This window comes from Lolium perenne, chromosome 7 (assembly GCF_019359855.2).
Source record: "Lolium perenne isolate Kyuss_39 chromosome 7, Kyuss_2.0, whole genome shotgun sequence".
Taxonomy (NCBI): Eukaryota; Viridiplantae; Streptophyta; class Magnoliopsida; order Poales; family Poaceae; genus Lolium; species Lolium perenne.
In genome coordinates, this window is record NC_067250.2 from 81,592,807 (window position 1) to 81,605,692 (window position 12,886).

The 12,886-nt window shown below is 43.8% G+C and overlaps 1 protein-coding gene across 1 annotated transcript; it reads left to right on the plus strand.

The window, feature by feature from the left end:
- The first annotated feature begins 3,027 nt into the window (after positions 1-3,027).
- On the plus strand, positions 3,028-10,282 carry LOC127316875 (beta-1,2-xylosyltransferase RCN11). Its single transcript, XM_051347344.2, has 3 exons — positions 3,028-3,858; positions 7,912-8,061; positions 9,074-10,282. The coding sequence occupies exons 1-3, from the start codon at positions 3,208-3,210 to the stop codon at positions 9,791-9,793; spliced, it is 1,521 nt and encodes a 506-aa protein (XP_051203304.1). The 5' UTR covers positions 3,028-3,207; the 3' UTR covers positions 9,794-10,282.
- The last annotated feature ends 2,604 nt before the right edge of the window (positions 10,283-12,886 follow it).

Below are 12,886 nucleotides of genomic sequence, written 5' to 3' on the forward strand. Positions count from 1 at the left end.
CACCAGAATGCCATGGGTGTTAGGTACCTTACAATGTAATCTAGATTATTGACTCTAGTGCAAGTGGGAGACTGTTGGAGATATGCCCAAGAGGCAATAATAAAAGTGGTTATTATATATCTTTATGTTTATGATAAATGTTTATATACCATGCTATAATTGTATTAACCGAAACATTAGTACATGTGTGATATGTAGACAACAAGAAGTCCCTAGTATGCCTCTTAAACTAGCTTGTTGATTAATGGATGATTAGTTTCATAATCATGAACATTGGATGTTATTAATAACAAGGTTATATCATTATATGAATGATGTAATGGACACACCCAATTAAGCGTAGCATAAGATCTCGTCATTAAGTTATTTGCTATAAGCTTTCGATACATAGTTACCTAGTCCTTATGACCATGAGATCATGTAAATCACTTATACCGGAAAGGTACTTTGATTACACCAAACACCACTACGTAAATGGGTGGTTATAAAGGTGGGATTAAGTATCCGGAAAGTATGAGTTGAGGCATATGGATCAACAGTGGGATTTGTCCATCCCGATGACGAATAGATATACTCTGGGCCCTCTCGGTGAAATGTCGTCTAATGTCTTGCAAGCATATGAATAAGTTCATAAGAGACCACATACCACGGTACGAGTAAAGAGTACTTGTCAGGATACGAGGTTGAACAAGGTATAGAGTGATACCGAAGATCAAACCTCGGACAAGTAAAATATCGCGTGACAAAGGGAATTGGTATTGTATGTGAATGGTTCATTCGATCACTAAAGTCATCGTTGAATATGTGGGAGTCATTATGGATCTCCAGATCCCGCTATTGGTTATTGGTCGGAGTGAGTACTCAACCATGTCCGCATAGTTCGCGAACCGTAGGGTGACACACTTAAAGTTGGATGTTGAAATGGTAGAACTTGAATATGGAATGGAGTTCGAATATTTGTTCGGAGTCCCGGATGAGATCCCGGACATCACGAGGAGTTCCGGAATGGTCCAGAGAATAAGATTCATATATAGGATGTCATTTTATGTGAATTAAAATGATGCGGAAGGTTCTATGAAAGGTTCTAGAAGGTTCTAGAAAAGTCCGGAAGAAACCACCAAGGAAGGACTCCACCTCCATGGCCGGCCAACCCTAGTGGGGGAGGAGTCCCAAGTGGACTCCCCCTATGGGGGCCGGCCACCCCCCCACATGGAAGGGGGGAATCCCACCCAAGTGGGATTCCCACCTTGGGTAGGTTTCCCTATCACATGGAAGGTTTTGGGTTCGGGTCTTATTCGGAGACTTGTAGTCCAACACTTGGGGCTTCCACCTATATAATGAGGGGCCAAGGGGAGGGGGCCGGCCAGCCCAAGACCACAACCTGGCCGCCCCCCTTGAGTGGCCGGCCACCCCCTCCCAAACCCTAGCCGCCCCCCTCTCCTCCATAGCTCCCGCGTGCTTTAGCGAAGCTCCGCCGGAGTTCTCCACCGCCACCGACACCACGCCGTCGTGCTGTCGGATTCAAGAGGAGCTACTACTTCCGCTGCCCGCTGGAACGGGAGGTGGACGTCGTCTTCATCAACAACCGAACGTGTGACCGAGTACGGAGGTGCTGCCCGTTCGTGGCGCCGTGATCAAGATCTTCTACGCGCTTTTGCAAGCGGCAAGTGAACGTCTACCGCAGCAACAAGAGCCTCATCTTGTAGGCTTTGGAATCTCTTCAAGGGTGAGACTCGATAATCCCCTCGTTGCTACCGTCTTCTAGATTGCATCTTGGCTTGGATTTCGTGTTCGCGGTAGGAAATTTTTTGTTTTCTATGCAACGTTATCCTACACCTTCACTCCTCTTCGGTGTGCGTCATGGCTGGCGTCATCCTCAAGTAGCGTTGCTCCTACGCCACTGGCTCGTGATGGCATCTTGGTGGCATCTCTCGAGATACCTCCCGCGGAGGGAAGCTCCGCGAGGCCTTGTGGTAGCCTTGAAACGGCTAAGTCTTGGATGCTTCGCGAGGTACCCGTTGTCAAGGTGCCCCACCCCTCGCGCAGACTCGTGTCACTCGGAGAGGTGCTCCTTGTCCTCTGTTAGTGGGCCGGCGCGAGTGGTACCCTGGATTTCATAACAGCGACAGATGAACACATGAAAAACACAATAAAAGCACCTCGATCCTACATATTTAGTCTAAAACCAAGGGTGAATTAGATGTTTGAATTTCTATGGAATTAAGTTATAGGATTGCAATCCACAAATATATTCGTAATACCAATTCTTTGATCCAAAGATAATTAGTTAGTATTACAAAAATCTCATGAAATTCCTACAACCGAAAGAAACCCTAAGCCTGCTAGATATCTTCGGAAGCTTTAATAAACCGAAGAAGGACAGAGATCCAAAAGCTAAGCTGATAACAATTGTAACAATAGGCAAATGTATCCCACTGGAACCAGACATTTCACTTTCGGAGCTGCCGCTGCCACCTGGCGCTGCATTAGAGGTGGGAAAATACTTATCCAACGGTATGGGTGAAGAATATACTAGCCTTATCAACTCCACGTGGAGCATCAGGCTGTTTTCTTCACAGAATACGTAAGTGAGATGCTTCAGAGATATGGAATCTCGAATTGAATATGTGGCTCAAGGCAGGAAGAGGAAAACCAACAGCGCCAATGTATAATTATCTAGTGGTGGTGATCAGTACTCTGAACTAAATTATTATACAAGTTTGTTTTTTTATGAACAGCTGTCCATTTCCCATGGTTCCAATTTAGAGATTCTAGACTAGATGTTGACATCTGGAGACTGACTGAAGCCTCTTCTCTCTGCAAAATCATAAACAAAATTGGGAGCCATTAGTAACATCGCAGTCATCGCAATTTGCACAAGTTGCAGAGTAGGTAAACAAATCGATTGCATGGCCGGGTGTTTCGCCTGTTCTCTGCAGAAGTTGCAGAGTAGGTAAACACGTCTAATTTCTAATGTATAATCTACTTAGTGGAGCAGTGGAGTGACACTTTTCCTCATGGCAACAGAAGCGCAGCCGTCCATAGACCGACCAACCGCGCCAACCAACCGTCCGATCTACCCACCAACGGTTCCTCCGGCTCCGGGCAGTTCCACTTTCCCCTACCGCGGCGGCTCCGTCTTCCAGTCCAGCCCCACACGAAACCCGACGGCGCCGAGCACACTCCGGCGGCCGCCGCCCGCCGGCGATGATGGCCGGCCGTACTACCCACAGCCAGAGCCAGAGGCTGCGCCGCCTCATCCCGTGCGTCCTCTTCATCGTCTTCGCCGTCCACGCCGTCTCCTTCGCGCTCTACCTCCTCCTCCAGTCCCACCACCCTCCCCCAAATCCCGCCGAGCCCGAACCCCAAACCCACGAGCGACTCCGAGCGCCGTCTTCCCAGAAGCCGTGGCCGCGCCTCCCGTCCCTGCTCCCCTGGACCGCCGACCCGTCGCTGCCGCCGCGCTCCTGCGAGGCCTACTTCGGGAACGGCTTCTCCCGCCGCGTGGACATCCTCCCCGAGGGCCGCGGCGGCTGGTTCCGCTGCCACCACAGCGAGACGCTGGGCAGCTCGATCTGCGAGGGCGCCAGGGTGCGGCTCGACCCGGCGCTCGTCGCCATGTCCCGCGGCGGCGAGCCGATCGGGCAGGTGATGGGCCGGGCGGAGGAGGAGGAGCTGCCCAGGTACGAGCCCGGCGCGCTGGAGGTGGAGGGCGTGGCGGCGGGGAGGACGGGGCCCTTGCTGGAACCTGGGTTCCTCGACGCCTACGTGCCCGCCGACGGGATCGGGATGCACACCATGAGAGCTCTGCTGGACTCCGCGCGCGTGGTGCCGCCCGGTGAGCTCCACTGCTCCCAGGTATTCCCTGTCGTCATAGCTCATGAGTAAGTTTTGTTAAATTAATTGACCCAGATCTGTCTAGATTCCTATGTATCTACTTCTGGATTCATGTGCATCTAGACAAATACGTGACAACTAATTTGAAACGGAGGAAGTATGTAACATGTCTGCTAACATATGTTTGGTGGTTGATCCAAATTCAGAAATGAGATATTGCAGAATATGTATTCCTAGAACGTAATCTCATAAAATGGAGGAGTACAGATGCCTGAGTACATGGTATTAAATAAGGAATTAATTGTAGTCAACTGGATCAACCTCTCATGCAGCAACCTTCTAATACTCCCTCCGGTTCATATTAATTGACTTTAATATGGATGTATCTAGACACATTTTAGTTCTAGATACATCCATATTGAAGTCAATTAATATGAATCGGAGGGAGTACTAATTTCTTTTGTCAGTTTCCTAGACAAAGAATAAATTGTTCCTTTCGAATTGCAAGAGCAGTTTTGCAACCTTTGTCCAGCTTGCGCAATCTGCACTTAAGATCTATGCCACAGTTAATCCACCTTAACTGCCAGCAACTTTTCTAAAACCACTAATGACAAAGTGGTACATATTGTATATTCGGAATCAGGATCTTAAGTTGTACAAATTCAGAATCAAATGTCACAAGTGGTGCATATTCTATTATTCTGTCCTCTATATGATTTCCTCAGGGCCCCTATTTGATAGCTGCATACAAATTAGTCTTCAGCAAGTTTGGATATAACATATGTGCATGCATGCCAATGTTTACTACCTCAACAATGCAACATGCATCTGTCTCCCAGTGCCCACCACATATCAGATATGGATGAATGACAATATCAAATTAATGAACCATAGCAGACTATATGTCAGGGCATGGAGCCTGAGGTGTGCCAAGGACAGACCATGGAGTATCTTCGTCATACCCATTGACGAGAACAATTGCCAAATCATCAATGCAAAGTCACTGTAAAAAATGGTGAGAGGTGTTCTTTCTGGACTGACAAATGGATCAATGGGAAAAAAATAGAAAATTTTGCTCCTCATGTTTATCAAGCTATCAATGCGGCCACTAGAGCAAAGAAAATGGTGCCGAAGCAATTCTTGATAGTAGTAATTGGATTAGCGACACACCGACATAATAAAACCCCTCCCCATTCAGTCTTTCATGCAAGTGCTTGAACGTTGATATTTTATAATTGAGCCAGATTTGTCTAGATTCGTATCAATCACACACTAAAACACATCTAATACATGCGCTTCTAGACAAATATGCGTCAATTAATTTAAAACGGAGGAGTACGTAACATATCTGCTAACATATGTTTGGTGGTTCATCCGAATTCGGAAATGAGCTATTGTAGAATCTGTAGTCCCAGAACGTAATCTGATAAACTGTAGGAGTACAGATGGCTGTGTGCTTGGTATTTAATAAGGAATTAATTGTAGTCTACTGGATCCAGTTCTCATGCAGCAACCTTCTATTACTAATTAATTTTGTTAGTTTCCTAGACAAAGGATTCTTTTGAATTGCAGACCAGTTTTGCAACCTTCCTCCAGCTCACACAGTCTGCACTTAAGATTTATGCCATAGCTAATCCACCTTAATTGCCAACAACTTTTCTAAAACAACTTATGACAAAGTGGTACATATTGTATTCGGAATCAAGACTTAAGTTGTACAAATTCAGAATCAAATGCGACAAGTGGTGCATAGTCTGTCCCCTATATGGTTTGCTTGGAGCCCCTATTTGAAAGCTGCAGAATAGTCTTCAGCAAGTTTGGGTTGCACATACGTGCATGGATGCCAAAGTTTACTTCCTCAACAATGATCTGTGTCTCTCTGTGCACACCACATATCAGATACGGATGAAAGACAATTTCAATGTACTGAACTATAGCAGACCATGTATCAGGGTAAGCAAAGCAGAAAGCACTAGCAGTAAATGCCTAGTTTTCCGGGTCTTCAAAGTGATTGATAAGATTAGAAGGGCTTTTCTTTGGAAGGGAACAAAAATCTGCTTATGCTGATGTTTACGAAGCTATCAATGTGGCCAGTAGAGCAAAATAAAAATAAAAAACTCTCCATTCAGTCTTCCATGCAAGTGTTTGCGGTTTTGGAAGAAATTAGATATTTTCATCCCACTTTGTGCGAAGAAGACCAATGGACCTGGCTCCAGTAACCGAATGGAGCCTTCTCCTGCAAGTCGGTTTACCGTGCTCATTGCAGTGCTGTTACTTCATGCGATGCAGCTAAGGCTGGAATTCTTGGGCGCCACTTTGCTGCAGATTCACTGCATGGCTGATCAAGAGTGGAAGAAAATGAACGTTTGACAGGCTGGTCAAGTGTGGGCATCCGCACATCAACAAATGCATCTTCTGTAACTCGGCCAGCGAGGATGCTCAACACCTTTGCATCGGCTGTGCAGTCGTGAATATCATCTGAAGCACAATTCTTAGTTGGGCCGGTCTGGCTCAGGCTGTTCCCTCTACTGCACTTTAGTTTTGCTCTTGGCGTTCTCAGGCGAATGACAGGCTTCAGCGTGACAACTGTAAGAGACTAAACTCGCTAGTGATGCTTACCATTTTGGACGATCTGGAGGGAGAGGAATGGAATAGTGTTTGACAATGTGTACTGATCAATCCAACAAGTCATTTAGCAGATCAAAACTGATCTATTACAGTGGGCGTCAGTGAGCGGGGGTTGTCTTTTACTGCATAGACTACTTCCCTAGAGCTTGGCCGTCTACTTTTTAGTGATCTTAAGCGCTCGTTTTGTAACACTCAATTCATTTGACAGAAATGAAATGATAGGACACTGGTGTCATTATTTCATCTGTCCAATTTCAATTCCAAAGCTGAAAAATCAGGTTTTGGCTGCCAAAAGTATTAATGAAATGAAATGATTTCCAGAGGAGTGACAGGATTAGGAACATGTATTAACTTAACATAAAAAGTACCAATTCGTTGGAATTTCCAATTAAAATGCCGGTTCCAATTCCATGATTGCCAAACTATTGAATTCCACGATTCTGGCACAAAGTGATGGCTGCCAAACGAGCTATAGGGTTTTAAGTTTGTTTTTTAAGGTAGTGGTATTACTGTTAAAAGGTCGTTGATGAACTTTTTCCCTTCGTGTACTTTAGTCATTTCCTTTGGCCTTCTCTCCTTTCTGATATTTCACATGCAGTCCTCCTGCATGGTTCGAAAAAAGAACCCAGTTTTTCCTCTGCCTAGCACCTATCGCTTATGGCTAGGCATTCTACTGTCGTCGCCTAGCAGCTCATTTTTTTAATCATTTCTATATATAGACTTATGTTCATGCACATCGAAACAAAATAATGGCGTGCCGGTCATGATATGGGCCGTGGTAAATAAACATTGCAGTTGCAGCTAATCAGTTTCCCAGTTATTGCATTTTGTCTTTGAAATGCTGTTGTATTTTTGTCTGTTATGTAAAGGTTGAACCATTGGAGTTAGCACAAACCTATATATATGGGGATCTGCAAACGAGCAGTTCCAAATTCATATCTTCTGTGACAATGAAACTTGGGGGATAAATATGCGCTGCAGTCAACATATGGAGTTGTAAGCCTATGTGACAACAAGTAAATGGGAGGGAGCGAGATGTTATCATTGAGCCCTATCAAATGATCGATTTCATATGTTACTTTTCTGATTAGTGTGGGGAATCTTACCTTTTCCTGTCTTCTAAGGTCAAAATGGCTACTTCATGCAATGATCACCAGTTTACAGATATATACAACTGATGCATGTCAGTACACGTTAATATCAGCGGGTGGTAAAAAAATCAATAGTTCCATATTTCCATGGTACTAAATTGTACCAGCACATAGGTTCTCACCGCAATATACGTTTTCACGAAGAAGCAGAAGAACTTGTTGTCAAGCAGATCTTTAAATTATTTCAGGATTGTGACTATTATATCGAAGTTCTTTTTTTATTACAACATTTTCTGTACATGCTCACCAATTTCTGCAATTGTTTAGTGACTGTGTTTTATAATACTTGGTGCAGTGGGTTGAAGAACCGACACTTCTGGTCACACGATTTGAGTATGCAAACCTTTTCCACACAATTACAGACTGGTACAGTGCATATGTTAGTTCCAGAGTCACAAATTTACCTGACCGTCCTAATGTTGTTTTCGTGGATGGGCATTGCAAGGTATGTCCTGTACTTAGAAACATTCTATGCTTATGATTGTTGGTACATTGTAATTGTTACATGTGATATGCTGAATGAGTTATGATCAATCAGCCTGTTTTAGCAATTATCTTGGCTTGTCCAATATCAAGTTATCAACTTCATATTTATGTGCTTGCTCTGTAGTTTGTTAGTTCGTTCAATTTTGAACATATTCATTTCGTATTTAGGATCATGTCTGTTGCTCCTGTTCAGAGATCATTCCAACCAGAAACTCTTCCAAATTCTTTCCTTTTCTCCTAGTATTTCTGTTCTACATCTACAACAAATAAAAATCCCTGAAAATTCTGTCCTGACACCTGATCCAGACTTGGCCATTCATACTCCTCAATGCTTTTACATTTTCCTAAACTTTCACTTTCGATTGCGCTGTCATGTTATTCACTTTGTTCAGAACCATTGTATGTAGTTTAACGTGTGGTTTATAACAACTACTATGCTTAAGTAATTCATACAGTAGAAAATTGAAGAATGGAACATGGGGGGGAGTTTTAAGTTTTGACTCTTATGAGTTAGTTTGCCAAAATTAGTCAACTAGAGGGAACCGTTTTGTAGCATGTCTCATCAATCATCTCACCATCTGTCCAAGGAATAGTTAGAACAGGGTCGTACCTTCGAAAGTTGATGTGTGTGTGTGTGCTGTTTGCAACTCCTTATTAAAACATTTGAAGATATTGTAGGATGGCGAAGAATAATGGCAGTTCTGTTTACCGGCAGCTGTGTTGTCATTATATTTACAGAATGATTCTTCCTCCGGAAACTTAAGTTTCTCATTCAACAGAAGAACATGAGCGGTCATCTGTTCAGTTTTTCCATTGTACTGAAATCAGCTGCTTGCATACATTCTGATTAAATTTCTTCTTCAAGTGCATTTTATGCTAATTAGCATGCGAGCTCATTCTTCTTCATAATGATTCATTTGTTTTCCCCCTGCATATGCTTGTCTGTAACAGATATGACCTGACATCCACAGGCACCACTGGAGCAAACATGGGAAGCACTTTTTTCGAATGTGGCTTATGTCAAGAACTTCTCTGGTCCTGTTTGCTTCCGGCATGCAGTTCTTTCGCCATTGGGCTACGAGACTGCTCTATTTAAGGGGCTTAGCGAAAGCTTCAGCTGCGAAGGTGCCTCCGCGCGGTCCCTTAGAGAAAAACCCGACCCCCAGAAAACTGCACGGTTGTCTGAGTTTGGGGAGATGATTATAGCTTCATTCGGTCTTCTGGACGATGGTATCGTGTCGTCTAAAACGTCAGATGGACTCAATGTTCTCTTTGTTCGGCGAGAAGACTACCTGGCACACCCGCGTCACAGTGGGAAAGTTGAATCTAGACTAAGCAATGAGCAGGAGGTATTCGATGCGGTCGATAGCTGGGCAAAAGGTCAGAAGTGCAAAATAAATGTTGTCAATGGCCTTTTCGCGCACATGAGTATGAAGGAGCAGCTCCGGGCCATCCTGGAAGCTTCGGTAGTAATAGGGGCTCACGGGGCTGGTATGACACACCTGGTGTCAGCTACGCGAGACACGAAAGTTCTCGAGATCATCAGCAGCCTGTATCGACGGCCGCATTTTGCTCTGATCTCTCACTGGAAGGCGTTAGAGTACCACGCCATAAATCTCCCTGGATCATATGCGAGCAGCGCAGACGTTATCAGTGAACTGAGGAATATACTGAAAGGCCTCGGATGCTGAAGGGAGATGCATTCTTATATAGTGTGTGTTCATCGTCGTGAAGGTCACCGTGAGCATTGCCGGGTGGATATCCTGTTTAGTTCGTATATACTGCCACGCCCACGCTTGCAATTACAACTGGAAACTTTGTGCTGGTTATTCAATCACACGCCCTTGATCTGGGAACTACGGATTCCCAGTTTGTGCAGAAGGAATTTTCAGCTGCCACACGTAGAGCCAGATCCTGCTGACGATCTACTGATGACATGAAATTGAATCCTTGTTTATCCATTCCATTCTTGATGCTGAGCCACGAGATCGATTAAACTGTAACTGTAGTCTACTGATGACACGAAATGGAATCCATGCTTGTCCATTCCATCTTGATGTGCCTCACGGTCTCAAACTGTAACTGTAGTACATCTAGGGGCTTGAACATTCTTGTAGTATTGCCAATGTGAGTATTCAGTGCTCCCCACTGTCCAGTAGTTGGAACGAACATTCATTCTTTGTGCACGGTGTATGATTTGGCCATTATTTTTTCGCTACGGCGCCGTGCCCACGGGAGCTGTATGTAGTATCATTTTGGAAGATGAGATCGACGGTGCTGAGTGATGACGCGCCCTGTGTACTTGCGTACCTTGTTCCTTTTGTCTGCTGCTAGTGTTACTGTAACCCGGAGTACTATTCTTCCTGGGCGGTATCATTGCTGCCTGTGCAGTCCAGCGTAGGCGCTACTTCGACGTGTTAAATCGAAGCATCTGTGCTCCAGCATTTATCGTTCCCACCAACTGTTGGAGCTAGCTGCATCTTGAATTTTCTGGATGGAAAGGGTCGGTGCCGCTGTGCATTTGGGCTGTGGGCACCGTGGGCATGTGTCTCGGAGGAAGAGAAGAGAGGAGGAGCACATGGCGTGCCGTGTCGCCGGCGCCCTCCTGTTATGGGCGTGGCCGAGATTGGCTCGATCTCCCGGCCGGAATCATGGCTGTTCCCATATTTATTGGGCTTTGGGGTTAAGGGGATCACCTTGTCTTTTTATTGTTTTCCGGCTGGACCCTCTCCTGAAGCTAGCTGCCAGGAGATGGTGCTCTGAATAACAAAAAAAAGTTGTATGAGCTTTTGTTTTAGTTGATTACTTGACCATGACAACTCACTCGTCTACTTAAGATTGGAGCTTACTCCACTCGTTTTACTTCAACAGAGATTAACTAGCTGTTCTTATTGATCAATTTGAATTGTCTTCTAGAACATGTAATTGCCTCAAAAGGGCTAATATACTATTTGCCTTTTGGAGTAAGACTGAAGATCTAATGGGAACTCACCGTTTTTGTACTCCCTCCGTTCCTAAATATAGGCCGTATTGTTTTTGGCACGAGTATTAAAGAACATATTTCGAGGTAAAGCTAGAGCAGTTCTAGGTGAGATTATTTCTGACTATTTGACGTGATAAATTCGAGGAGTTTGCATTAGATAGGTAAATATATTAAAATTCTTAAAAAAAAGCTTCACACAAGTGGTGCAACGCAATATACCTTATATTTTGGATTTTTTATCAAAAAACTATATGGCTTAGATCAAGCAACGGAGGGAGTATGTCTCATGCTTCGGGGTGCTAAAATGCCTCTCCCACGACCAATTGCTTTCTAGTTTGTCTCATACGCTTCTGATTAGTTATTATTTACCCCCTCGTAAAGATTGGAGTCACCGAGCTTTATCGATACACCAGAGATGACTCGTTACCAACAGAAACATTATCTCCCACAGAAATAATATTCTGTCTTAATGATGCACGATGTAAGTCAATCCTAGGGTTTAGTCCATGTGTGCTAGGGTACAAACGCCCTCCTAATCCCAACTGAACCGAAGGTTGAAACTCCGGGTCGAGCTATTTAGCGATGTTGCCTTCGTAGTATATATCTTTTCAACTCAGTTGTTCACATGTTTACTTGGAAATTGTAGGTCAAAGTTTACATAAAGGGAAACTATGATAATGTCGAAATCAATTTAGATTTTCAGGAAGAAACAACGAATACTGGAAGCTTGTCCAGAATTAGTAAAGTGGGAAGCTGGTACTAAACACAAAGACCTGAACTGAAATGCAAGGTCACCAAGTAAAACTCAAAATAAAGAGGGCTGGCGCTATGGAGAAACATGCACGTGTGCACGGATCGCCGAGTACTACTGCTTACTGCTATTAGTGAGCAACAGTATACTGCTAATACGGCTCTAGATGCGCGAGTTTGCTTGCTCCTTGTCCACGCGATCCTATATACTTTGCCTGAATGCGTGATGGATCGATTTCATAGTTGAGATATCAAAATATTTACCTCGAGCTCGAGAATATACATCTCATCGTCGCCCGACATGGCCATCAATTGATCGACGGCCATTAATTTCTGCACTAGGTGAAAACAGCAGAAAGCTCACCTCGCAACAGGCTTATGTGGTACACCCGACCGTGAGATGGATCGATGGGACAATTACACTATCTCTGCCCCACCAAGCTACCAAGCCTGAAATACGGTTACTCGAATTCAACTGGAGATAGACACTCGTTTACACCATCAAGAGGTCCAAATTAGTCGAAGGAATAAGAGTGTTGGTTTTTTTTGGCTACCAGGCACAAGAGATCTTGTTGTTTTAGAAAATTAAAAATCAAAACTTATATTTATGAGTTACAAGAAAAAAAAATCAGATGTAGCCAATGATGTATCCCACAAACATGCAAAATGTCAGTTTCAAATAATTTATATTCTATGCGACACAAAAAAATGAAAAACATGTGGATTTGACTATGCATATTTTTTTATCTATAAATCATATTAGATTTTGTCATTTTAATGTAGCCTACAATACAAATGATTTCACATTCCGATTTTACAAGCATGTAGGTTACATCATTGACTTTGTCTAGATGTTTGTTCAAAAAAAATATAAAGCTCGTAAATATGATTTTTGAATTTTTTTAAATGACGGGATCACTAGTTCTCGGTAGCCAAAGGCACTTTTCGAAGAACTGAGATAAAGAAGAAAAACGATGTGTATAAGTGAATTGCGCTAATCCTTTTCATAAATTCGGATTTTTGGTTGCATTGGCTATTGGCTAGTGCATAA

Bases quoted from the DNA above. Each gene is read 5' to 3' on its own strand.
- LOC127316875 (XM_051347344.2), top strand. From the start codon at position 3,208: ATGATGGCCGGCCGTACTACCCACAGCCAGAGCCAGAGGCTGCGCCGC. The intron at 3,859-7,911 runs GTATTCCCTGTC...TACTTGGTGCAG, and splicing joins GTGAGCTCCACTGCTCCCAG to TGGGTTGAAGAACCGACACT. The intron at 8,062-9,073 runs GTATGTCCTGTA...TGACATCCACAG, and splicing joins TCGTGGATGGGCATTGCAAG to GCACCACTGGAGCAAACATG.